The sequence below is a fragment of the Dromaius novaehollandiae genome, chromosome 1 (assembly GCF_036370855.1).
Source record: "Dromaius novaehollandiae isolate bDroNov1 chromosome 1, bDroNov1.hap1, whole genome shotgun sequence".
Taxonomy (NCBI): domain Eukaryota; kingdom Metazoa; phylum Chordata; class Aves; order Casuariiformes; family Dromaiidae; genus Dromaius; species Dromaius novaehollandiae.
Genome location: NC_088098.1, coordinates 89,000,497 through 89,028,079, shown reverse-complemented (window position 1 = coordinate 89,028,079; position 27,583 = coordinate 89,000,497). Strand labels below are relative to the sequence as shown.

At 36.3% G+C, this 27,583-nt stretch overlaps 1 protein-coding gene across 3 annotated transcripts in view; it reads right to left on the bottom strand.

Annotated features, from left to right (window-relative positions):
- The window catches only part of SPAG17 (sperm associated antigen 17), a 121,681-nt gene that overhangs the window by 61,566 nt on the left and 32,532 nt on the right, over nucleotides 1-27,583 (bottom strand). For 2 of the 3 annotated variants that reach the window (XM_064519484.1, XM_064519487.1), the window contains 13 exons: nucleotides 22,745-22,926; nucleotides 19,029-19,184; nucleotides 18,233-18,314; nucleotides 17,761-17,879; nucleotides 16,703-16,840; nucleotides 16,500-16,613; nucleotides 14,831-14,981; nucleotides 12,922-13,152; nucleotides 9,521-9,609; nucleotides 8,743-8,859; nucleotides 7,023-7,177; nucleotides 2,174-2,358; nucleotides 255-349 (listed from right to left, as the gene is read on the bottom strand). In XM_064519484.1, the coding sequence (XP_064375554.1) occupies nucleotides 255-349; nucleotides 2,174-2,358; nucleotides 7,023-7,177; nucleotides 8,743-8,859; nucleotides 9,521-9,609; nucleotides 12,922-13,152; nucleotides 14,831-14,981; nucleotides 16,500-16,613; nucleotides 16,703-16,840; nucleotides 17,761-17,879; nucleotides 18,233-18,314; nucleotides 19,029-19,184; nucleotides 22,745-22,926 (1,814 nt within the window). The remainder of the gene's footprint in view (nucleotides 1-254; nucleotides 350-2,173; nucleotides 2,359-7,022; nucleotides 7,178-8,742; nucleotides 8,860-9,520; nucleotides 9,610-12,921; nucleotides 13,153-14,830; nucleotides 14,982-16,499; nucleotides 16,614-16,702; nucleotides 16,841-17,760; nucleotides 17,880-18,232; nucleotides 18,315-19,028; nucleotides 19,185-22,744; nucleotides 22,927-27,583) is intronic. The other variant, XM_064519492.1, reaches the window with a different exon arrangement.

Here is a 27,583-nt window from a genome sequence, read left to right as displayed (position 1 = left end):
TGTACTGCAATAATGAATTACTTGTGGAACATCTAGTCTAACTCCAAACAGTCTTCCCTTAAGAAAAGAAAATAATACAATTCAATCAGTAAGGAACTAATTAAAGCAAACAAGAAAGAAAGTATATAAAAAATAAGCCAAGAGCAGAAAGACTAAGAGGACTAAGACAAGTTTATGTAACAATGAAGGCTTGTCTTCCTGTAAAAGCAGTGTTATTTAGACCATTTCAGAAGCATATACTTTTTTTGCCTCACCTTAAGAGAACCTTCTCTGATAAAAGGACTCTTTTCCTTGTTGGACTGAGATTCTAGAGCAGTCTCTGTGATGCTCTCAGGTACTGATGTGCTGTCTTTGAGAAATGAGCAGGGAATAAATATGATTATAAATATGTGAAAATTGAAAAAACAAAAAAATAGAAGAATAGAAAACTAAATAATAAAGTAAGTAAATAAGGGTATAAATACAAAATCAGTAAACAGCAAAATACAGAAGTGAAAAAACAGAATAAAGAAAATGTTAATTATTTTTAGAGATAAAATAGTAAGGCTGTTCAAGTTAAAAGATATGTATCTAATAACTTATATTACTCAATATTCATAACTGGGGAACAAGTATGCTAAACGATATATCAACATATATAAAGACTGACTCTCCACTTCTTGTTGTTGAAGACTTTGCTGTTAGATTTTTTATGCAGATGAGCAACGCTGAATAAACATTAAGCAGTATTTATTAATATTACTGCTATTAGCATTATTTCAGGATTCAGATTTAAGTGCTCTAACCAGCTCACCAATCTCCAGAACAATCCCAATACCAGACTCACAGACATTACAATCTTGCAAGTCAAAAACATGAATAAATATTGCCTGAACCTTCACAGAATCAGTCACTAAAGAAATACTTACAATATCTCCTGTTTATTATTAGGACTTCGCAGCAAACTCAAAAAGAAAATTAGCAACTTGGTAATGGTAATTAGCTACCACAGAAAATATGATGGAAAAAAATATGAGGGTAACAGGCTTTTGGTTTAAATCTGGCTTCTTTACAAGTTTTCCCTGTTTGTGAGAGTATCCATTTAGCTAGGGTAACTCAAATATGACTCATAAAAAGGGTCTCTCTCTGGGTTTGTGGTTTTACACCATGCTTGAATACCAAATATTTACCTGAGATAAAAGTAAAGTACACTTTTAGAAACTTCTGATTAAGTTACTTTGCATTAAAGAATGAGAATTTCAGTGTGGGCTACAGCAGTGCCAGTAAAATTGAAATCATTTGAAGACATTGGAGCCCGTCTTCACATCCCAGCCAGAGAGGACTATCTCTTCCGTAAGTAAGTGAACTTCTTTACAAATCATACCTGGAATGAGGCCCCAGGTGGGCAAGACCCACTGTAGCTCCTGTGACATCTAGAGGGGTAGAATTACAACTTGAAAGCCTTAACAGTCTTTTCCATTTCCAAACTATAATCGGAAGTATTAAGTGGCTTCAGGAATGACATTCCTAATTTTGCAAATGGTAATTTCTAGTGCTAGAAGATTTCAAACTATACTCTCAAAGAAGGTGAATAAAGCAAAGCCTAAATAAGAAAAAATCATTACTAATTCCATATACATATACAAAATTCTGACAAAAGTTCTCTTTTGTCAAAAGCAGTTTTCAGATTTTGATGCCTGCTCAACAGTTTTTGTAGGAACTGCTTACAAGTTTCATTATCCAAAATGCTGCTTGTAATTAGAGTTTGCTCTGTAGTCTAGTCAATTCCAGATTCCAGTTTTAGCTTTTAGTCAACAGCTTCTGACTTCCTGACCTTTAAAAAAAGGAATTTCCTGTACAGTGGTGCCAGCTCTGACTACTGCTCATGTCTTATGTTCACTCATCTAGAATATGGATTCAAATTTGTGTGTAATCCTGACGATAGTTCCATTAAACACAGCTATTTTAAATATAAAATGTTGCCATTAAGAGCCTCAGTTTGCAGAACTGAGGATGAGGCAGAATATTTATATACAGGTATTTAACCCATCTTCAAAAAATCTTTATGTCTATGCAGATTACATGACATGGTAACCCTATGAAAAATATTTAGGATTCTGCTCTGAACAGATTTCGGTCTCAGCATTCAACATGAAGAATCAATTTTCTAGGTTAAAAAAGGAAAGACACTCACTTCTGGCTTTCTCAAGGAAGCCTTTTTTTTTGACAGCAGATGTAGAAAATTCAAGAGCTCCTTCTGCCATGACTTTTGCCAGCCTAAGAGCCTCCATTTCCTTAGCCATCTTCTCTTTTTGGTATTTGACTTCCTCCTCTTTCACCCAGTCTTCAATTGAGTTGGCCACCAACTCGAGATAGTTCCTGAAAAGGACAACATTCCTCTATTTACAATAATACAGTTTTCATTAATATAGTGTCAGATCAAACAAGATCACTTGCTTTCTCAGTTTCTTAGACAAATATTATTCCATAACCTTTGAGAGAAGGGCTGCATTTGACAGAATTTCTCCATTTTTTTACAGGAACTGGTAGTTTTGCCTGGCTGATATTTGCTTAATATAGTTTACATTTCGGATTTTGGTTCTCCTTTCTACAACGAAATTCTAGAAACTTGTCCTCCAAAGAACTCCTGCCATCAAAAAAAATCCAGACAGCCAGAAAACACAGAAACATTCAGTTTAAGAAAGGTTGAGACTAATTCTCCCCCTCACTGTTTTACTATCAGGATAACTTATTCTTTCAGCTGCTCTTGGTTTATGTTGTTTTTTAGAATACACTTCATTTGTATGTTCCTTTCAGCATAACAGCGCCTGAGGAGGTGTTATTCTAATTTTTAGCTCTTCTCCATCACTACGACAAAAAAGGTGGTTGATAATTGTCATCCAAATCCAGATTAGAGAATTATGTCAGTATGTTGGCATAAATTAAGAATATTGACAATTAACAACTGAAGTGAGCACTGACTGACAATCTGCATTTGCACTGTCTTATCTTCCAAAGGTGTCTGAAATGACCTATAAAATAGTTAATTGAGGACAACAGCTTCCAAAATAAGATGACGCCTGAAAGTCTTGCAGTTGCCATTCAGTCCTTTGTTTGGAGTGTCACCATAATTCTTTAAAATAAAATTAGCAAGCGTAATACATAATTTTTCATTGTGAGCTCAAAACTAAAAGAGTCTCTTAAAAAGGCATGAGATTCAGTTGTGTTTTTATGACGTTTTGCATTTATAAGCTCCAGATGATTCAATTGTATTCAAAGGCTCTATATGAATCTGAAGTTTTTGGAAACATGTACATAGGCAGCATATGCAATTCTTGACCTCAGAGAGATTTTTAAGTTCTTATTGCAACATTACATTGTATGCCCAAGATGCTATGTGTGCTCTCTATACAGACTGGACATGTATACAGTTTATGTTCAGCTTAAAGGTATCTCCCAACTCCTTTAAGGTACGTGGAGCTTGCTTTGAGAAACTTGCACTGAGAAACTGTTGGTCATATACTCAGTAGGGACAAGACCACTCTGCTTGTATCTCAAGAAAAGTGTACATGCTACAGAAACAAAAGTGTTGAAAACAAAGGGGAAAACTAGGCTGGAACCTAGAGTTGCCAGTACTGGAATAACCTGAAGATGAATCTATGTTATAAATAAAAATGAGACTATTTGTGTGGAAAATATTTTAGGCCAATGAAACAGTCATTCAAAGTCAAAAATACATGCTCTATTAATATGTATTCTGATGTCACTACTGCCAATGTCTGACTCAGAATCATTTCTCAGAAAGGATTATTCTTTTTCCAGCAACTTGTGTAATGTGTTTACTATGAAAGAGTAAACAAATGCCATTGAGATTCACTTTGAGCAAAAGAACAGTTTTGATGTCTGAATTATTTGGCTTCCTCAGAGAGTGGTCACTTATCCTAACCCGAGTTGAAATGTTTTGTACACGTGTCACTGTAGGTACATGTGCCCCTACCTTTAGATTCCTTTGGTGAGTAGCATCCACTGGATTTCACACACAGCCTCCTGCTGCCCACCCTTTGAAAGGCACAAAGAGAAGAGTCTAATTCCTGAATTTTTTGGATGTTCTACGTGAACTATGGACTTGATATCCCTGGATTAGAAGGGTTACTGGGATCTCCAGGAAAAAAAGCAACTTCAAAAAGTCAAGTTGCTGTGATATAAGAAATTTAATTTCCTTCTTTCATGAGAATTTGCTGTGACAGGTCTCACTGTAATCAACTGATTGGCTATTATCCCTCAATGAGTTGGCAGGAGTATATTCCTGAGAGCAACTATGGAACAACCTTACAAAGTGGGTGTCTGGTCTACAAGATGTTACAATAAAGAAGTAATCAGTAAACACAGGTAGTGAACTACTAGCAGAGGGGAGAGTCAAATACAGTCTCTGTTATTTGTACCTCTCCTGTAGTGAAAGCGTGACTCTTAAATATGAACTAAAAATTCAAATGATAGTAATAATAAAAAAAACCCAAAACCAAAAAAGGAATACTGGCCACTAAACTCATCAGGAGCCGCTATTTCACACAAAGGTAGAATACTACTGCTGAATTAATAAGTAGGGTTGTGCATGTGTGTGTGGCAACTCAGCAGGATCTGGAAGCTGATGTAGGCAACAGCTTGAAGCACTCCAGTTATTTAAAGACTGTCTTCTACAGAACTGTTATGTTGCTTGGAGACATACACTAGCAAATACTTATGTTTTTCTTTGGAAAAAAGGTTGAGCTAGGTCTCTGCAAATTATGCTCATTTTGCAGAGAAAAGGCGGGTACAGATGCCACATCACAGAATCAAATGAGAGTCAGTATCTCTTCAAAGATACTAAGTAGCACAAATAGCACTAAAGTTGAATATTCCTCTGAACCAAGGCTAAAAACAAATGTTCTGCTTAGCTTTTTATGTCAGCTTGTTTAGGAAAACCCTTCTGCTTTGAACCAGAACCCTGTGAACCATCAGTGAACAAACCTGGCACACCCCAGGCAGAAGCCACCTTTAATGTCTAGGTCTTGTTTCCAGTATCTCTGGAAAAAAGATAAAAAGGAAGCACATAGCTAAACCATCCTCCACCGAATTATAATGCACCTGCCAGAAAGTGTGCTTCATTCCTTCTTTGGAAGCAAAATTTGGAACTTTAATTTTGCATATATCAAGAGTTCAGGAATATATGGTCTTGAATTGACTATCTCAATGCCCCCTCAAAATGACTAGCCAGATCGTTCTAGGAGAAGGGTTGTTAAATTGTTTCAATAATTGCTTCCTGAAGAGGTTCTGTTCCTTATTATCTGCTCCTACTGACAACACAACAGCAGTATGTCATAGGGGTGAGGTTCATACATGAGGTTCATCAAGCAACATGTTAGATGTACTAGGGTATGTGACCTTGTCTCCAGTTGCTGCTCCAGAAGGATACGGGTCTCCTATGGGTTTTCTGTCACATCGGCCAGCCCTATGCAGACATCACAGACGTGCTAGAGCGGCTAAACTGACGCTAGTTGTTTAGGTTAGCACTTGAATCAATCCCTTAATGTCCAGTGCCCCAAAGAAGGGAAGGAACAGTTAGCAGGCAAAGTAAACAACCCTGGGCCCCAATACATTTATCTGTAACAGACTTCGTTTGAGACTGCTGACCCTTTGGATCTACTTGAATGCAAGCCCCAAGTTTATTTGAACACACTATCTGTTACCATCTTTGGGAGAGATGGCAGGTGATATTTGTGTACACACACACACATATATGTATATACACTTATATATTTACATATATAAAATATATCAAAATTATATATCAAAATTATAGATTAAAAAAATCTGGGCAGACATTTAGTAGATTTGCCCCACAACCACAAAACAGCCAGCATTTTCTCCAATGAACTCCAGGATTCTGCCGGTAAATCTCTTCTGACTGTGGTTGACAACGCTGGTCCCAGTCACTCCTAATCACAAAAGCCTTTTTTCATGACAAATAATTTAAGCCCACATGCCTAGAAAACTGAGACAGGCTCCTGCAGTGTTCCTTCACTGAGAACAAAGACTTGAAACAGGACTCAAGGAAGGCACGTTTTGCCTATTTAGCATTCAAGCTTGTTCATATATGTAGGTACAAATCTCTCTTAAAGGATTCCAATATTATGAAAAATAGGGCACTTCACTTAGAAAGCAATGCTTGTGGAAAAATTTTTGAAAAAAAAATGTTGGTCTACCAGATAATTTGCTTCTAATTCTATTTCATAAAACAAATCTAATTAATCCACAGAGCACCACTGTGATATGGCTAAAGCTAGCCCAGATATCTCTGTGTGGCAAAGTAGCTTCTTTACATATCAGTATGTAGACAAAAATTCTACTTTGGATCAATAAGCTGGAACAGTACTTGGATCCACACCATCATTTATACATTTGTTTCAGTGCAAAAACCTACCCTGAAATGAATAGGTCTACTGGCAAAAGCTCTAACAGTGGACACATCAAGCACCTGCATACCTCTAACTGGAAAGCAGATAGTGACAAACAACTGAGGAAGAATTTGGTGCTCTGAGAAAAAAAAATCTTCTGAATATTGATAAGGGTCTCTAGCTTTTCTTTAAAACTTTTCCCAGAGTGATGCTTGCCCAATTTATATATACATAGCTGAAGAAAAAGATAATTATATTCTCAGTTTCCTCTTTGACCTCCTTCATCTTAAGTGTCCTCAATGTTGTTTTCCTGATGTGAATATTCCTAAAATGAATCTGTGTGTGTGCTTCTGTGCATGTGTGTATTATATATATTCTTACAGTCTGTGAAAAGTAGTCGTATACAGTTACTGTGTAGTTCTCACTTTGAAAAGTTTGTTGGAATACTTTTGATATAGTGCTGCTATCCACCTGTGTGACTTGCTTTTTCAGAAATGTGTTACATCATGGTATTTTTTTCATTTCTAAGCTTTGCCCCAAGCATGGCCATGCAGGCTTTAATTGAAAATGACTGCTGGTGAGTAAGATATGAAGGATAAAATTAATTACCTGAATCCAACATCAGAGTGCAATGCCACATCCCAGGTCTCTTGGCACAGACGATACTGATTCATAGGATTGTGAAGGACCACAAGCAAAGAGTTATCTTGGGTATGATAGAAGGAATCAACACATCTATACTGTTGGGTTGCAGTATGAAGAACCTGAAAAGAAAAGAAAAAGATGCATCCTCCTTGCAGACAGTAATGTGCACAGATACTACATAGCACAGATTTTAGCAAATGATGCTCCAGAACTTCACTGTTCTAGAAGATGTGTACATGCTAGTACACAAAGCATTTCGATTCCAGCAATCTGAAGTGTTCAGGCATGTGGAAGCTGAACCTCCACTGCTATCTGTATTGAGAAGAGATACTCACTATACTCCATTCATCTAGACAATTCTGACAGCGAGACTGTAGGAGGCAAAGCCATAGAGCCAAAGTTTAGAACTCTCTCCACCTGCTAAGACTGATCATGAATGAAAAATTTCAGGTAAGATCAAAGTTTAATAAAAGCAGAACTTGTATATGAGGTAGAAAAAATTGACAAATTGATTTCTTTTTCTTTTAGCTCACTTAAGTTCACATGGTAATCAACTGGTTGTACTATGATGTGCATATCACTGAGATTTACTGTGTTTTTCATTGTTCTACTCTACTCTGTACTGTGCATCATTTTTCAGTATTTACATTGTCTTACAGTTACAGTCAGAAGAAAGCCTTCTTTTAAATTATTTTTATAATACTCTTGAACAGAAGTAAAGCTGAAATAATTTACATGTAATACCTCATAAAGTACAGTCTTGAATCTTTTCTAAGAATAAATTCCGTATCAACAAATATTCTTTTCACATATGAAAACCTTATTAACAGCTGAGTGTAAAAATGTATTTAATGTGACATGTAGTAATACGATATAAAAAATTCTTATCAAAATGTTACTTTCTGTTGCAGTTATTTCTCATCAACATCTTTTGATAGATCTATTAATTATTGACTGCTCAGTTGTTATTAGCTATTTACCTCACATAAGAAGGAATTCCCCATGCATTCAAATCTACAACCAGACTCTAAAGTGGTGTGAAAAAGTGCAAGCAGCCTTTCCTTCACCCTTGTATAACATGTATTAGGATAAAATAAGAATTGCAGCATGTGAAGCTCAAGGCAGCACAGGGACTAATCCAATTCTCTTGTCCCAAGAGAATGCCTACCAACGTATGCCATCTACACTTGAACTTATCTTTCACATTTGTTGTTCTGTCTTTCTGTAAGATAAATATTGGTCTTTAGCTTGCAAGATTTCTATACATGGAGCTTGTAGCCCTGAAAAGGTGAAGTATCATCATGACAAAATTTTCTGTTTGCCCATAACACAGGTAATTGCAAAGTATGCTTTCACATACACTGGATTAATGAATCCCAAAACTGTGAGAGATGATCACCTCTAGCAGTATATTAATTTTGTTTCCATCACACATTTGGTTTAAAGACACACTACCAAAAAGACCAGCTACAGTGTGGCCAACCCAGGAAATAAAAGCAATTACAAACTAAATACCAGACAAGCTTCTGAAAAGCAGCTGAAGAACAATGGGTTCTGATAAATATTTATCAGGGATAAAACTGAATCAATTATCTAGCAGGGAAATATCCTTTATCTGTTATTAATTCTCTGCACACCATTCTGAGGAGTGACTGTATCTATATTACCATCAGTTAACAGATACCTGAAGAAGGACATGTGGTTGAAAATGCTCAGCAAAAATCCAGTTTGTCAAACAACGCCTCTGAGTTTTTTTTATTTCTGCTAAGTTTGGTTCTGGGCCGTAATTTTCCGGACTCACCTCAAAATACAGCAAAACAAAATAATGAGTATCAACATCTAAGTGTCAGTTGTATTAAATTATATTTAATCTTGTTGACTTAATAGACAGCATCCCATGTTGCATCACAGTTAATTGCATAATGCTGCACATGTGCAGACCCAAATGGCAATATTTAATACAAAATACAATTGCTCCTAAAAGTTTTTGCTTTTGACTTTTTTATGGCAAACATAATCTAAATATTTTTATTATTAGGTTATATGTTTTTGAGTGCTGTAAGCAATTATGAATATTTAGACAGGTCCTATGAAGTCATTTTAAAATTGCTATATTTATCCAGAGTTGTATAGCAAGCAGGTGTTTCTGAAGATGCCAAACTACATAGTCTACTAGTGTGACACAATTTGGCACTTGCTCTCAAACCATCATGCTAACATTTGAACCCTGGTATTCAGTGAGACCAGCACAGAATTGCAATTAGTAGCTTCACCCAAGTCCATCACCTTAGAATTGAAAGAAGTGATTTCATAATGCTTACAACACTAACCCCCAAACATCACAAAATTAACATTCACATAAAACATTGCAAAGGAATCTCCAGTAACATGTCCCAGCATTGAACAGTGTTTTCTGTTTTCTCAGGCTATAGAGCACTATTTATTCAATTCATCACACTTGCCATTTCAGAAATAGAAAGATCTAGTTCCTTGTTTAAAACAGCATCAGCCAGACCATCTCTTCCATCTTTGTTGTTTGCTTCCATATGTCCTGGAAATTGAAAGCAGAAGTTTAAAAAAGCTCCAGAAATTTCAGTCCTAAACACAAAGGTCAGAGTGATGCAGTTTTCTTAACTTCCTCTGAAGAGATTGCCTCCAGATTGAATCTTCCATTTATGACACCAGTCCACTAAATACATAAGCAACTCTACCACAATTATTTCCTAAATGAGCACTTTAAAATCCATGGACAAAAAGCCCCAGGCAGTTCATTAAAAAAAAAAAAAAAAAAAAAGCCTCTTTATAATTCTCACCCAAATCAGTCTCTTTATCTTTCCTATGATGGCCTTGCCTGGTCAGAAAGCATAAAAATATTCTAAGTAGTGCTAAGTAGTGTCCTCAAGATCATACATGAAGAACCATCTCTCTGCTTATTATCTGAGGAATAATAACCAGTATCCCTTTACAGATGAAAAATACCCCAACACTAATTATTTTGATATGAGAATTTTTGAAAAATGCAAGTTTTATATTTGTTAAATTCATTAGGTTTTTAGAGTTTTATCAGGTAATGACAGAACATTATTTATGCTGAGGCTTTGACCAGTCTTTCTTGATAAACTATCGGCATTACAATGGGCATTGGATAGCTGCTGGGAATAGGATCACATGGAAACTTTAACTTCATCTTAAGTTTTTCCCTTCAAGAAGATGAAACATAGCTCAGACATTCCCAGCGATTTTATCTAGAAGCTTTCCACATATTTCCGGCCAAACTTAAATGTGTCTAATCTGACTATTAAAATACGATGTTTAAACTTCTAATGTACAACATCAGTTCTACCATACCTTAGTCTTATTCAGATTTCATCAGTCTCACATTTTTCATATTCTCATAACTTTATGAAATATTCTCCTCTTGATAGAATTCTTTTATGGCCTGACTCAGTGCAGAGGTCAATAATATTTGATTGAAAATCACATATACAAGAAAAATATTCTTCCTGTGAGAAAATACTCCAGAAAGTATTTGTTCATATGTGGGCTCATAGCCAGCTAAGCTTCCAGATGTAGATCTTTAGTCTCTGCTTTTACGGGAAATTAGGTCCATTTATTAACTGCTTTTAAAAGATGTAAGGAATCTGAAAGCAAAAGTATTTTCCTACTGGCAGTAGCTTTTGTGCAGCAGAAGTGTTGACATGTTGACAGCTATGTTTGTAACTACAGTATTCAGTATGGCGACTAACATAAAAGTAAAATAAACTAACACGAGAAAAGGTTTTCAAAATTCAGAAAAGGGGCAGATAAAGAAGGATTCATTTTGCCTGCTCTAACTTTCTAAAGAAAGGATCTCATCTAGCCTGGTTATCTAGACATCTGTATTAGGGCAGGATGGACAACATCCCAGAAAAATAATTACTTGTTTTGTAATATTACTTCTTGGCTAACAACACTCCTTAAACCAGATCACTACAGGATCAGAGAAATGGACTGGAACAGGTTGCTCAGAGAGACTGCGGAGTTTCCATCCTTGGAGATATTCAAATGCTGTCTGGATATGATCTAGGTGCTCTAGGTGACCCTGCTTGAGTAGCAGGGTTGGACTATGAAATGCCAATTGTGATAGATGAAGGAACAGGCAGAATCACACAAACATGGTAGTTTAGGGGAAGAGAGGGATGATGGCTCCAAATGATATCTATGTAGTTGCTGTAGTTATCTATTTAGGTTGCAGTAGAATTGGACTTTAAGGAACATTAGATGAATAACCCCCTGGTGGTGCCTTTCTCTTTACCCTGGCCACAGGAGGAGTCTAGACACTTACTTTTAGACAGCTAAAGCTAGGTTGGATAAATCACATCCATTCTGTATTTAAAGATTTTTGTAGAATTTCTGTTCTACAAAACTTTAATCTCAGGTTCATTCCTTATTGTACCATTGCTGCAAAAGCAAGTTTTAGCAACAAGAACATTGGGTATTCCATATACTTCACTGCAAATAACTTGCAAATCTCAATGGCTTATCTGTCAAGCCTTGAAGACTAATAACATGAATTCCATTTGCCAGCACTGCAGAAATTTATAAATTAAAAAAACTAATTTGCTTGACAAACATGGTTCTGGTTTGCCTCTGCCATAGTTTTTTCTTTTTTTTTTTTCATCAGTTCCAAAACATCTCCATTTTGGAAGTACAAGTTTTCTTTATGTTAGAACCTACAGACAAGAAGAATAAGGTGTAGAACTTCCAGAAAATTAACTCTGCATTGTCTACAAAGAGATCTTTTTTATCGCTGATTCTGCTCTCTAAAATGTTGCTGTTCAAATCTGAGTCACACAGTTACAATAGTATACACAGTAATAACCTGCGAAAGATACACTAATTGCACAGACTGCAAATGAAGAAAGTAAAAGAAGCTGCTAAAAATAAAATACAGCTCAGACATTCTTATTGATTTTATCTAGAAGTTTTTCACATATTTCTGGCCAAATACAGAGTCTAATCCGAATATAAAAATAGGATGTTTAAACTTCTAACGTACACCATCAGTTCTACCATACATTAGCCTTATTTCATCAGTCTCATGCTTTTCAAAACCTAATATATGTTCCCCATTCCCTGTTATGTTTGAATTTGGAACAAAATTTTGAATGTCAAAACTCTACGCTGAATTAACCTGTACGTGAGAGAAGAGTGAAGCCTGGGAGAAAACAATTTATAGGAGAAGGTAAGTAGGTATGCATAAGTTCAAAGTATAGCACACCACTTATTTTCATTTTCAGCTTTTTATACCTTCTAGAGTCCTGATGTGTAAGTTACATACATTGCCACTAATACTCATTTGCTGATAATCATACATACAAATATACACGTGTGTGTGTGTGTGTATATATATATAAATATACACACAGACACAGATATAAGCCTAATTAACCTTACACATCACTTTTGATTTTGACTTTTACTCTGTAGTTGTTACTAAGGTCATTTAAAGACTCAGCTGCCATTATAACTCACAGGAACCCTTATTTGGAAAGATATTTAAGTCTGTCTTCAGTAGTTTATGTCTCTAAAATACATTTGATCTCATAAGCAATAAAGTAGCTTCCTAGTACATGCTGTCCTTTTCTACAGATATTATTTTAAAGAGTTGCTTAAATAAAATGTTTAATGTTATCATACAAAAGACCTAGCTTTTGTCACTATCTACTATACCTACATAGACAGCCAACACAGACTACACAATACTTAAAATGTGGTGATTTGTGCAATGAAAAAAATCATAACCCTGTAATAGCAAATGATATGGTAAAGTAAATAGCAGATTCAAATTCTCCAGGAGTAACCTAAATGGAGAGGTTTTTACCAGAGCCTCTTGGAGATTTCCCATTAAGCTTCTTTTCCACAAGGAAGCGTTGTCTCAGCTCTCTTGCAAACCTGGCTGGATTATCCCAGGGGACATAAGACACTTCAGAATCACCTCTGACCATGGACCCAGAGCTCTCCAGGAGACCAGAGTCACTCAGCCCAGTCAGCCTCAGGCTTTCAAAGGTAAACACTTTGAAGGCTCTTTCTACTTCAGCCCAACTCAGAAGTTCTATAAAAGAATTATAATCATTCACTGAAAATGTCCTTGTGGTTCAGCAGAAGATAAATAAAAGACTATGTGAGCTTATTGTTCTTGGCAATTCTGCAAAAGCTGACAACTTCCTTAATGGTATTGGATCAAATTATGAGTGCTACATTTTACACTGTATTCAAATCTAATGTGTCCAAATTGCAAAATGATATGCCTAACTATTAATCCATCTTAAACGAAGTGCTTCCGACATCGGAATACCTCCTAGCTCATTAACTTTATATAAATTATGTTGATTTTAAAATACTGAGTAGACTTAATCAAACCAGATAAACAACTAGTTATTTTAGTTATATTTCATGAAAAGGCTTCCATTATCATTAACATTTTTATTATCTCCTGTAACTTCTCAAACCAAGTGTCAAGTGTTTTTTCTCTTCAGACAGAATTTTACAGGTAGTTTACATAGAATTATGCAAAGTGCAAAGGCAACAGTAAATTGTATTTGTGGTTGAACACATTGCTGTCCATATAAGAACAATAATTATGAGAATTTTAAGGCAGGTAGTTCAGTATTCAAATTATACAAGTATCTTCAGTTTGACATGTTTGCTCTTTATGTTAGTTAAACACCCAAGCACACATCATACATGTTGAAAATGTTAGATATGTCACCTCCTGTACAAATCAATCACCTCCTTGATAAACACAAAAGTGAAGAAATTACAAGCGAAGTTAACAGTTGAGAGAATTTGGCTATATAGTATGGTCCAGTGAAGACCATCAAACCTAATACCCACCATTTAGCTTGCTACAGCGATACAGAATACCTTAATAGCTAAGACACACTTTCTAAAATGAACACACCAACAACCAGAAACAATGCAGCCAGTGTAAACTAATCCAACACATGGGATTTCAGAAATGAACAGCAGGGAAAGCAGCTTCAAATCCTTTGCCTTATATGATAGCATAAATGCAACCAAAGGGATTTGGATTAGATTTCTTAGTAGTCATAGAGCAAACGTTCAAAACTATCAAAGGGTATTTATGCAGTCTTTGTGACTGTTTTCACAGTGTGTATCATAGCTGTATACACATTCCAAGAAAAGGTAACTGCAGAAGCAATTATGGCTGAAGAAGTGAGTGCACTCTGCTGATTGGATAAAGGCACTATTGTAGAAGCCATTTTGTTATTAACATCAGCAACTTAAACAGAGTACATTTTGAAAACCATTGTTATTTCCCAGTAAAAATCTTCTGCGTAAGATATGTGTGCTCCTCTGCAACAAGGGTGTTGCTAAATAAATATAGTGTTTATGTCATTGTCTCCCAAAACGCATTCTGTGTGCTAAGGTCAAAATAGCAATTTGTACAAGTACTTGTTTTTCCTTCTCAGAAAGAAAATAAGTTTGTGTATGTTTATGTTTGAATAAATAAGAGAGTTCTGATATACTGCCAACTTTCAGCCACGCAATACTTAATACTGGTATAGCCTTGCACAGTAACCATAAAACTGAGCTCTGAAGTTAGCCTAACTTCTATGGCAGGCTAAGGTCTAGCCAAGAAACTGAAAACAGGGCAATGTTGCAAGGGTTTTAGGTAAGTGAAAACACTTGTCCACAGATTCCTGCTATATAATAGGATCATCAGCCACAACAAAAAAAGAAATATCAGAAAAAGAAAATCAATTCACCAGTGGTACAATAATGCATGAGCTCATGAACTCTAGCCAAGCGTTTAGTGATGTCCTCAGGTGAAGGAAGGGTGAATTGGAGAAGATCTGTAAGAGGCAGTTTGCCCAACATTTCACGCTCAGTCTTTTCTGGATTTAAGCCCCCTTGGACCTGGAACAAAAATCAGAATATCAGAGCTAAAGTAAATTTTCACAATAATGGACTTCTAAAAATCAGGTTAGAATAAATGAGAGTCTTTATAGCAAAAGACGTATGAACGTGCTTAAGACAGTGGGACATGTACTTTAATTTGGCCATGTGTTCAGAGTGCTTTACGGAATCATGGTATCAGATATTTTGAGCAGGGAAAATGAGAAGCAGAAGAAAATAACTGAGAGAAGGCATAGCCAGTGTATACTTGTTTAAAGGTATTTGCCTTTGCTAGCCAGACTCAAAACTTCTGGAATACAGAAATATATATTGATCTGTTCAGACAGGCATCAGGTCCCTTGCACTTATCTTGAAGTTGGTCTGCACTACAGCTCATAGTGATGAAGATCACAATGATCCCACTGATCATTCTATGACAGCAGTGTCACTATGGATTTTAAGGATCTAACTCTTGAGATTTCTTTGAGAATTCTTCAGGTTCGTTCTTTTTAACATGTTTCTGTGTTCTGCATGACTTGCAGCACCTTATTCCTGGACCATATCTCTCAAATCTGTTTTTTCCTCTACTTCTTCCTCAAACATTGTGCTATATCCTGAATTTACTTGGCAACAAGCATATCATACGTCAAGCACATGTCTGTTAAGAGCATCTCTCTCAGTGACTACTCAGTCCTGTCTTTTGCTTGAATACCTTCAATGTGGCAAGCTCTATTTTTTTTTAAAATGATTATTTTAATCAATGGTTGTAAAAGCGGTCCACAGGTGAACTGTAATCCAGGAAGCCAGGCAGATGGTCTGCAGCCTAGCTGTGAAATCTAGAATTAAATTATCACTTGTATTGTCTTCAGAGTATTTTATATTCAATGTTTAATGGCAAAACTACACCCTGACTTCAGAAAAATTTGAGGAATTCACAGCAGTTTGTTAGTTCAGAAAGTCTGGAAACTTCTACTTCGAAATAATACTAAACCTTGCAGTGGACTCTGAACCTTTCTGCCTACATTAGATTTTGGGGAAAACAGCAATGTCCTGTATATACACTATGCTCCTGCCATTTAAGTCCACCTGAATGCACTTCTTGTATTCATTCACAAACTCAGTACATTTTCTTATATGTCTCTACCTCTTGCTATTTATTCTAGTCTAGTTGCTGTTTCACAGTTATCAATGTAATAACTCAGTGTCTGTCTCACTTTCATCCGTGTTAGACTAAACTGAACCAAGAGTTCTGTAATATCTCTTAATTGTGCCAAAATCTAAACTCTCTCATTATAGTGCAAACAGATCACTGACATCAATATGGTGTTCTGTATTTTGTGATCCATGTCCTCTGTCAGTAACAGTAACCTGTTCCATCTGAAGCAGACTAAAAACAAGTGTTAGTGTGCCTATTCTGTAGGAAAAATCTGGGCTGTCCTATTCTTCTTTGTAAAAACACCACTCCAGCATTCATAGTACATTAAGTATTGACTATCTGTAAACTTTAGAACTGTTTAGATATGATAGATAGCACTGTACCTCCAGTAGGTGCAACCGCTGAGCCAGAGTATCATGGTAGTTTAATAAGAGAGGGCCCCTCGGAGTCACAGCCTTTTTTTCACTGTATTTTGAAGAAAAGTGGTCATAGAGATTCTGTTAAATAAAAAAAGAGATAGATGCAATTAACACCAATAATCAGATTTATTTGTCAGTTTAGGAAACAAGCAAAAAACAACACAAACCTTTCTTTCACTGTCAGAAAGTGGAAGAGAAGGAAGGATAGAGGTTATATGATCTGCAATGGTATGATCTAGTCCATCCGCCCGGGGCTCTGGTACCATCAGGCTAGGTGGTGTAAGGTCTTCTTCACTTGCAATAACCTAGCAGACACGACATATTGTAGCTTTCATTACAGTATGACTGCTGCTCAACTACACTACAATTACATAGCAGACCTCACTATAAGCTACATACACATATTCATAAATTTTCTCAGAAGAGAAAATCACAATATTTTTGCACAAGCACCAAAACTGAAATTCTCCATGTCAGTTCCAAAGATTATGGAAAACACTGAGCTAAATGTGTTCTCCTATTTTTCACTTTTAGAAGGATGAGAAGAAATGTATTTCCAGCCTGAAAAGTTAAGAATTTTTAATGTACACAGATAATTAAAAACTGACTCCATATCAGATGTTGGATCTTATCCTGAGTAATTTTGCTTGAGTCTATTTTCAGATTATATTGCAAATAAACTAATAAATAGAAAGTAAAAAGTGTTGAAATTTACTTTCTAAAAGAAGAAAGATCCCTAAATCATTCTGTGGATCATTGCTAAGTTGTGCCTGAACTTGACAGAAGTCAGACCTGTCAAGCACTAGCATAAATGCTAGGATACATGCCACTTCTAGTAGTAAACTTGCCCTAGACGGGCATCTTTGTATAACGAGTAGAACAGCAAACTTCCAGTATCAATATGATTGTTGCAGCATATGAAAACTTGTTATTGCCTCAGCTAAGAAATGACACCTTTTTCCTCATTCGATTATATTGGATCTGCAGTCTTGAGAAAATAATTCTGGGATAACATTGTATATACAGGGTAAGTGCAAAATATGAAAGGAAAAGAAGAAAGCCATTTTGAGTCCTAATTCCTGTATATTGAACCTACGTGGTCAGTTCCTCCATGCAGAGTCTCTTACTTTAGGCTGAAACAGATGATTTTTTTTGTCTTTGATCAATTCATAACAACAGTGCTCAGTTGAATGAACCACGTGAATTAATAAGAAAGTATTATCACCTGTTCCAACATGCAGTTCAGGATTAATGGCACAGAAATGCATTCCTCAGGAATCTGACTCAGCAAGTCATTATAATACCTCATGTCGACATAAGCAGTCAGAAAAGAAACTTCTTCCTCTGTTGTAATAAGAGACAACATACTAAGATATATTTCTTCAGAAATGCCAGTTTATATTACCAACCAGTTCAACCTTCAGGCAGTTTCTTAAAAACACTAAAAAAGTCCACATTTGCTTAGCTTTTAAACCCAGCTGTGATTAGGAATAGTTAGACAAAGTGATTCTCTACAGAATTTAGTTATCACCACTGCCATTTCCAGAGATTTTCACAAAGTATTCACCCAAAAACTACCCACAACATCAAATCACACCTTTGGCTTACTGCACAAATCAGGGATTTGTGCTGTCAGATGAATGATGGTAAAACAGAGTGAACAGCTACAGATCAGTGCTTTAATCTTTTGCACATACCCTGTGGCAAAATTGCTGCTGGCAGAACTTCTTCTGCTTGCCCTTTTTTCTTTGAAGACATAATCGGTGATGCTGGATGTACCTAAAGGAACAGAAATAGAGTTTGAAAAACTCAGAACCATTGAGGACTGCCACATGAAATATTTGGGAGAAACAAATTTCATTTAGCTTTGGTTATTTACCCTAGACTAGAAGCTATGCTTTTAAATGGTTGACATTAGGAGAGACAAACCCCACCAAACTTCTGAAAGAAGGAAGATATTAAGTTGTAGTTTTATGAATGCTTTAAATGAGCATACAGTAGCACTGCTACAGAATGGAGTAATCCCATTTCTTCCCTGCCACTAGTTTACATCCCACAAGACGCCTTCTTCTGCCTGCATAAGCTTTTGTCTACCATGGACAGAATAAGGGAACTGATCTGAGATAGAACTAATACTCTTTTTTGGATAGTTAACAGATCTGTTAGAAGATACAGTAGTTCTGTGCAAGCACAGTGGTTTTTCTAGACATGGGAATTTGTAAAATATGTTCATCAGAAATTAAGTCATTTGATACCTTATGTCAATATCTGTATGATCCTTCAAGTTTTCCTTTCTCTGTTCCCCCAGCATTCTGCTATTTTTTTCTGAGCTTTTAAGTGCTGAAGACAAAAGTCCCAAGATCATTCCTAACAAATTATACATGGAGTGATGGTCCAAGCCGAATTTTTGACTGCAGAATTGAAATCAAGTAATCCTTTCCAGTTATTAGTTATTCTCTACAAGAAGCATGGTAAAGCACAAAGGATCCTTACCTCTGTTACAGGGGATTGTGCCAATTTGGTCTTTGATAATGCAGGCACATTAATAAACTTGGTGTTTTCCAAGTAGTTACAATGCTGTCTTTTCCAGTCCAGGCAGTCATACATTAAACAAGCAACACTTTCAAACAGCGTAGTGCCAAATACAAGCTATGAAAGAAAAATCAGATGCAAAGGATGAAGTTTGTATACAAGAGTGTTGTGTAACTTAACCACATGACTCATTAGTTCTCTAACCAACAGATCTACAGCTGTTTAAAAATCTTCCCAGGGACTTTTTCTCCACTAATTCAAAGTGTTTTATAGAGTTATTCTAAGAAAACAAGGCCTCATCTTCACTTGCCTAATCATTATCACACCACAATACAGACTGAATGTTGCCCAGTTGCTGTAGTTGTATAAAGCTTAACTGAATTTAACAGTAGCCATGCAAAGTCTGCTCTCCTGTAACAGGAATGTAGGTCCTATTTTGGATGTGAAGAAACAGGAGGTAACATAAGATACTGTATCTTCTATATCATATATATGCATGTTTCTATTGGTGATCAGCCTACAGCACATTTGCAACGTCAACGTTCCTCTGCCCTAGAAGGATAAAAGATTAAAAAGAAAAAAAAAACCCCATCAATGCCATGTTCTACTATTTTCTTCATTGTTGTTCCCCTTCTAAAACTAAGGAAAACCTCAAGAATTCAACCCTGAATTCTAAAGCTGTAGAACATCACCACGGAATATCACCATACAATCCTAACTTCCAAAGGAAGAAAGCCGTATTTGCAAAAAGTTGACAACAAAAGAGACAAGGTTACTAAGGTGTCGTACTGTGGATTGCACTGAGGCTTGGAAGGAATAAAAATTTGACACTAGCTGCTATTTTGAATCTGAAATGTTTTGTCCATATACCAAAAACCTGTCTGAAGCCACATGCCTCAGGCTTCAATGGCTTTAACTGGCCATATTCTTCTTTTGTACATCCTAGACATTACAGAAAAGATGTAATGATGGTGATTTTAGACAACTACTGTTAACAGCCTATTATAACAGACTATTTTGCTTTCATGAAAGTAAGGGAAGCCTCTTGGATTAAGAAGTTTGCCTATAAGAGGCTCATATCTTGCACAGTATGAAAACATGAGAACAAGCCACATGAAAATAATGCAAAAGTATTTTTTTTGTATTTTCTTCTTTTTTCCTTAATACAGTCACTGTAGTGTATGTTTTTCCTTCCTTTCCTCTCAGAGAGCTATGATAAAGACAAAGACAAAAATGGATGATTCTGTGTAAAATCTAATGAGACTGGCTGGAGAGCTGCTAATGGCAGTAACAGTCAGATTAGCTAAACCCGACTGCCATCACAGGAGCAGCAGGTTAAAAAATGGGAATCACAACCACAGGAGACAGGATACAAAAAAATCAAACTTCAGAAGAAAAACAGCTAGTCAGAGAAGCTAATGCCAATGATATCTTTGGCCAAGGGCCTTAAGAAATTATTTATGGTAACTTTTGATGGATATTATTGGTTTTGGACTCCTTCCACATGACAAGAATGGTGGCATTCAGTGACAACAAGAAAGAATTAATTACACTGACTCACCCTTTGACTTTTATTTGACTCATACTGGATTGCCTGTATTGTATATAAGCTTGATGCAATCACTTGCTCAAGGACTATAAAAATGACTAACACTGGATGTCTCAGTTTTAAGTTCTCTAAAATGAACCCCAGTGAGGAAGCACAACGGCCTTTAAGTGCTTAATTCAGATTAAATATATAACTGATCCTTAAGTATCAAACATCTGCTTTCTCAAACTCAGACCCTCTTTATGGCACTTCAAAACAAGCACACCAAAATCACTGACCACTTATGAAATAGTTGTCTCAGTTTTCATGGTATTTAAAGACTAGAGAAGATGTTTGGGAGAGAAGTTCTAAGTGCAGGATTTTCAGAGTCAATATTCTTACATCTTTGTTTGTTCTTCCAGCTTGATGCTCCTCTGAAAAATGGATGGGGTGGTATAAAAACCTTCCATTTGTTTCTATTACTTATAAGTGATTACGAGAGCATATGAAAAATTTAACTAGGGTATTGGAGTGTTCTGAATGCACAATCTTTTAAAATAAATAAGAATTTTTTCAGAGTTATAAGTAACATGAATTGGCACTGCTCAGTGGGACAGATGCAAAGGTTTGTATAATTACAGGTTTATGGTCCAATTTGTTTGCTTTCTGCTCTGAAGAGACACAGAAAAAAAGTTCTCTAACTATGATATAAACATACACATTCTTGGACAAAGACGACTATTTTTGGAAATATTTCCCTTTCTAAATACATGAAATCTGAAAAAAGAGATTACTTTCTATTTATAATACTCTATCATTTTCATATCAAATGTCTAAATGTCACAAGAGTTCTCCTGTGTATCTTTGACTTCAAGCTAGGACTCAAAGACTCTCCAAGGAGTCCACCAGAACAGATGTACTCTATTCACCCATGATTTCATGACCTATGTTCTTCTCACCTATTTATTTAAAGATTTACAAATGTGCCTACTTTAGAGCTCTGCTGAATTCTGAGTTACAGAAGAATGTGAAATTATAACTACAACCTGCTAGAACAATTTCAGTGACAGAAAATTTTTCTTTTCTATTTCAGTAAGGATAACTGCTCACAGGATACTCATAAGCAGCAACAATCACCTAGAAGAAGTGATTATGAAGAGGATAGACAGGATTAAAGAACTTCTTTCTCAAAATAGGCTTCATATTTTAATACCACATCAATAGTATAATGGCCATTCTAAATGCTTCCACGGTTGAGGCATTTTTAATGAATGTCTTAGAAACCACTGCGGATTTAGCCAAATTCAGTTCTGATCCCTTCAGGATCAAGGGTACTTCCTAGCTCACAAGATTGTTTATATACAAAATTTAATACACTATAAATAAATGTTCAGAGACTGTAGTCTGTCCTTTAACCCTAATACTAGAAACCACAAATACTGTAGGATAAATTATGGAATGTTGCTTTATTTTGTTTTAGCAGTTTATGTTTTTTACTGCTACCATTGTAGACTAGAAGACACTGGGCCCTTTTACCTTGCCACACTTCAGATCCTAGGCTGGAAAATATTTCTAATGGTTCACTTTCTCTGCCAGCAGTAATGGTCCTGACTCACCAGGCTACGGTAAGCAATAAACCAGAGGCATGCTTTGGGTAGGACAAAAAGAAGCAGTACTAGATGGATGAAAATAGCGGCTATATCAAAGAGTGTCCTAGCATTTATTTTAATTTGTTCTCATGTGACTTTTCTGACATTCAGTAAGTAGAACTGCTGTTAGGAGTACAAAAATACAATTTTTGTCTTATTTCATACCAACACCAGACTCTCTTATGAAATTCAAATTGGGTCTATGTGAAGATGCTGAGTTTACTTAATCCTTCAAATTGTTTATAAACTTTGCTGCTATGACCTCCAATGTTCAGAAACTCCAAGTCAGATATTTTTATTGAAAGGCCTCCTTGTGAATACGTGCTGAATAAACTTGTTCGATACATGATAAATCATTTTTATTCAAAATTACAAATATACTAACTATTCTGGTTCTGCTTCATCGATGACCAAGCTCAAATTCCCACCATTCCTAAATTGATGCTAAATATTACAAACCCCAAAGTGTGTCATGCATTGTGATAGAGCAATCCACTGACCAGCATTTCACTGTCAGACCAATCAAGGGGAAAGGAGTTCTCCTTAACTAGGTGATGAACTCTGGCAACATCAAAGAGACTTGATCCATGCTTTCCACTGTTCAGAATCGGCTCCAAGTATTTCCAAAATTTTTCCAGGTCTTTAATAGCTTCATCCCTCTTTCTTTTCTCTGCTTCTACAACTAAAATGTGTAAGTATTAGATAAATTAGGGTACAAAGTCTCCTTTTTAAAGAAAGCATAAATTGTGTATTAGTCTTCTGTAAGTACTGTTAAAATATTCCCATTCTCACATTCCCAGAAAAAAACTGATCCCCAACTTTAGGCTTAAAGAAATCCAGGAAGAATGAGCCTCAATAAAACATGGCAATTCTTTTAGGGGGAAAAAAAAACAATAAATGTTTGAAATCCAGGAAATATAAAAATCCTACGTTGCACTTTTCAAAGTTGCCAGCACCAACCTGGGCCAAACTGCTCTTTAAGTATAAGGTAAGCAAGCCTTATTATTACCATTTTATTGAAATTAGGGCAAAAAAAGATTAAGGTACAGTATTATTATGAATAGTGATTCTAGAAATTGTATGGTTTACATTCCTATTGCATTGTAATGATCAATTTTCAAAGGTGCTCTGACTACAGAAAAAAAACAATGTTCTCTCTTAATGCCAACCGTAACGCCAATCACACCCTGGAATCTGAGAATCAACAATACTTTTAACAGCAAATTTTAAGAGATGTAGGGACATGACACCTGCAGTAATTTGCTTTCATTTGAACTTGTGGGTGCTCAGCACTTCTACAATCTAAGTATTAAGGCCAGATATATCACTTGTATAATCCCCCTGGCCCCATGGGTTTAAAATGAAACAACTCAGTGAGGCTGTAGACTCTTCTAAAAAATGCTGACCTCTTCAAAGTTTTCAAAGTTATATACGCCTTCTGTAGCAGCCATCAAAAATGATGGCTCATTAACTTATAAAATAGTCATATCATGACTCTAAAGATATGTATCATTAAGTGACTCAAGAAACGGGGTAGAAGGCCTGGGAACTTCGCCAAAAGTTTCTGTAGGTAGAAGAAATTCATATGAATTCAAGGGGAGACTGAATAAGTACTTGGAAAACAAATAAAATATATCCACTGAGAATTACTAAAAAGACAAAATACACCAGGATCAGAAAAATCCTGACTTGAAAATAGCTGGAAGCTAGGTGAGGTAGTGGTGTGTGGGGGGGTGAGGATGAGAGGAGACGTTTCATACATGCTTTTCCTATTACTCTTTTTCTTTTCCTATTGCTTCCTTTCCTTTCCTTTCTTCTTCTTTTACTCTTCTTTAGGCATCAGTTTATGGCCAGTTCTGGAGATAGAAACCTGGGCTAGATGGTCATTTGACCTTAAAGAGTCCTGTGCTCCTAACTGCTCATCACAGTCTCTTCTTTTTTTTTCAGCCGCTCATGCATGATACCCTGTAATTCAGGACAATATCTCATCTGTGGCAATGTTCCCCGAACACACTTGGTTTTGAAAACCTGTATGGGTCATATAACAGTATCGAGGGCTGCTCAGTCATGGATCAACTTATTTGCATTTTTGAATGAAACACGAATGGCACTGTGCTAGTAACATTGTAGACAGAAAGTCCTGTTTTACAGTAGAAGAATAATGTTTTACTAACTCTGGCCCATAGTTTAATTAATAAAAAAAACACATGAAAATAGGTTTAAGAATGGGGTTTCCTCCTTCACAAAACATTACAGCTTCCCAGGATCACTCACTCACATTGCTCTGGCCCTTGAATATTGCCCCACCCTCATTCTTATGCCGGCCATTCTAAGTCATTTCCTTCCTAAAGTATGTTTTCCCCATGTAAACCCTCTCAGAAAAAATTAAAGTTTTCTTATGCAATCCCAAAAGAAGCTACAGGAGTTGGGAGATATTGTCAATGAAGATGAGAGTTGGGACAACTCTGCAGAAGAACTGAATGACCTTGAAATCTTCAGTGACAGAAACGAGAAAGTATTCAACTGTACACTACCTGATTTTGGACCAAAACCCCCCTTTTTATAATCATATTAACTGAAAATGTTGGAAGAGAAGCATCTGGTATATATTAATAAATCATACAACAATTTTGTACCATCACTGTGAAAACAGGAATCCTAGGACCACTATGATGTATGTGTCAGCCTAGCTATTTCCAGCAGACAGAAAACAATTAATTCCATTTTGTCAGGCTGAGAAACTGCTCTCAGCTCTGAACATTAACTCTCAAAAAAGCTGAATTAATAGTGGAAAAGCTACTTGAGCAGTCAGGGGAACAGAAAACTAACCATATAAAAGGATACTAACAGCGCTTGACTTAGTAATGTCACAAAATGAAAGCCATTACACACAAAAAAAATCATGAAAGCTGTGCTCCTCATCCGTGGCTTGTGAGTATTCAACCTCATTTGTGGAAAGTTTCTTCTTGCTGAACTGGATTTTCTCTATGGCAATTTAAACCCTTCACTTTCTGTCCTAGCCCTTTGTATACATGAAGACTTGTCATGTCTGCCCCACCTCCCTGCAGCTTTCTCTTTTTAAACTTAACAACTTATTCCATTTTTTTCCATAGGTCAAGTTTTAGGGATCACTGATCATTTTCTTTGCCATGATTTGGAATCTTCTGATTGACACACATTTCTTCTGAAGTCCTACCTCACTATTGAGTTGCATAATTAGATTACTTCAGGTATTTTTTAGGCCATATTCACATGTATACTCTGCAGATAGTATTTTTCTTTTTAGTGGTACAGTGATATTGCTGACTTATGTTCGATTTGCAAAGCCAACATAATAGCTTGTCTTACAGACCTGTCATCTAGCCAGGTGTTTCCTAGCCTGTATTTATGCATTTAGTTATTCCTATATAACCATGCTACCTCATAGTTGTCTATACTAAACAGAATACTCTTTTGTCCAGATCATTATTCTCCATTCTGTCAAGATCATTTTGCATTTGAATCGCATACTCTTATTCCAGTATCAGTGACAATATCAGATAATACCAGATCCAGCACAAATTCCCTTGGAACTCCACTCCATGCATCCTTCTGTTTTCACAGTAAATCTTTGACAGCTACTCTGTAGAGGCTAAAGTTTTCCAAAGTGCACCTACCATATATTTATTTTCACCTAGATCTACCCTGCTTACTATGGGTCATGTGCAATAGCCTTAAAAGCCTTACTAAAATCCAAATATATTACATGTACTACTTCTCCTCTGCTCAACAGGGCCGGTACTTTATTGTGTAAGGAAATTACATTTGTCTGACATGATTTGTTCTTGAACAATATATACTAGTTGTTACTCATCTCCTCATTTTTATTTTAAGTGGTTATAAATCGTTTGTTCCAGTATTTTTGCAGAAACAGAAATTAAGCTGATAATCCCTTGGCTATTTGTGGTCCTTCCCCCCCTCTTCCCAACACTTTCCACTAACTCACTTGTCCTTTATGAGTTCTTAAATATAAATGAGAATGGCAGGCAGATCTTTAAATAGGATACAATTAAGTTCATCTGAATCAGCTGATCTGAAAACTTCTCTACCATACTTAAGTAGTATTCAGTTACTCTAACCGTTCCCTCACAGTTTGAGGTTGATATCTTACTTCTCTGTCACCAGCATGCTTAATTATAACCATCACCTGTCTGCAACCGGTATTTATAGTGAAGAAATATTAACTCCCCACAACACACGTATCAACAAGAAGAATAAAAAACTGCTCTCAAAACATTAAGCACTCCCAGCCTTCTCAGAATCATCTCCTGACAGTTCTTCCTCTCTGCTGAACAGTAGACAAATATTTTGCCTGGCCCTCCTCTTGCATTCCATTTTGTGCCTTGGCCTTTCTGATTTTGTGCCAGTAGACTCATAATAAATATACATTCTCATTCTTAGTGACCTGACTTATTTCTAATTCTTATACACTTCCTTATATTTGAGGTCCACAAAGAACATATGGTTTAGCCAAGCTGTTTTCTTACTATGCAACCTATCCTTTCTTAGTAATGAGAAAGCTTGCATTGCTACTTATATTACTTATCTGAGGGACTGTCAGCTACATTTACCTCCTTTTTTCCTTAAAAAAGTTTCCTCACAGATCTTACCAACTCTCTAAGTGCACCAGTCTTCCCTGCTATTATATGTACAAGGGAAAGAAAAAGATAACATAACTTTGGAAATGCTCAGGGAAACCCTCCCTGCCCTGCCCTGCCCTGCCCTGCCCCACTCCCTCCTTCCTCAGCACATGTTGTAAATAAAATGAAGATTAAAAGAAAAAACATGTTTCCTCCTCTCTGCACTTTCTCTTATTTCTAATAAGACACTACCTTGAAATTTGGCATGTTCCAACTAAATTATAAGAAGCTGGAAATTATGTTTTCCTCTCATTCTTCTCCCAAGGATAAGATGGCTTGTCAAACAAATTCAAACATGACATTCTTCTTCGAGGCCATCAGTTGGTTCTGAAATTGCGTAAGTCTTAAAGGCTAAATCCATATGATCTTGTTAGTTTACCTTTGATGGCACTTTAAGGACAAATTCCCTAGTGCCCACACAATCCAGCCTTTAGAATTTGCTGTGAGGCAATATGAGAGTATCTCATTTGGTCAACAGGAAAGAGAGGAGAGGAGAACCCTGAGACAGTCTACACAACACTCACATGGGTAGATGGTTTGCATACAGCATGGTCAGAATGGAAATTGGTCACAGCATCCCATTCCATGTCCATCAGCACACCAACATAAACAATCCTTATGACCCTCTTTCCTGCCCAACACACCCAGGACACTGTTCCT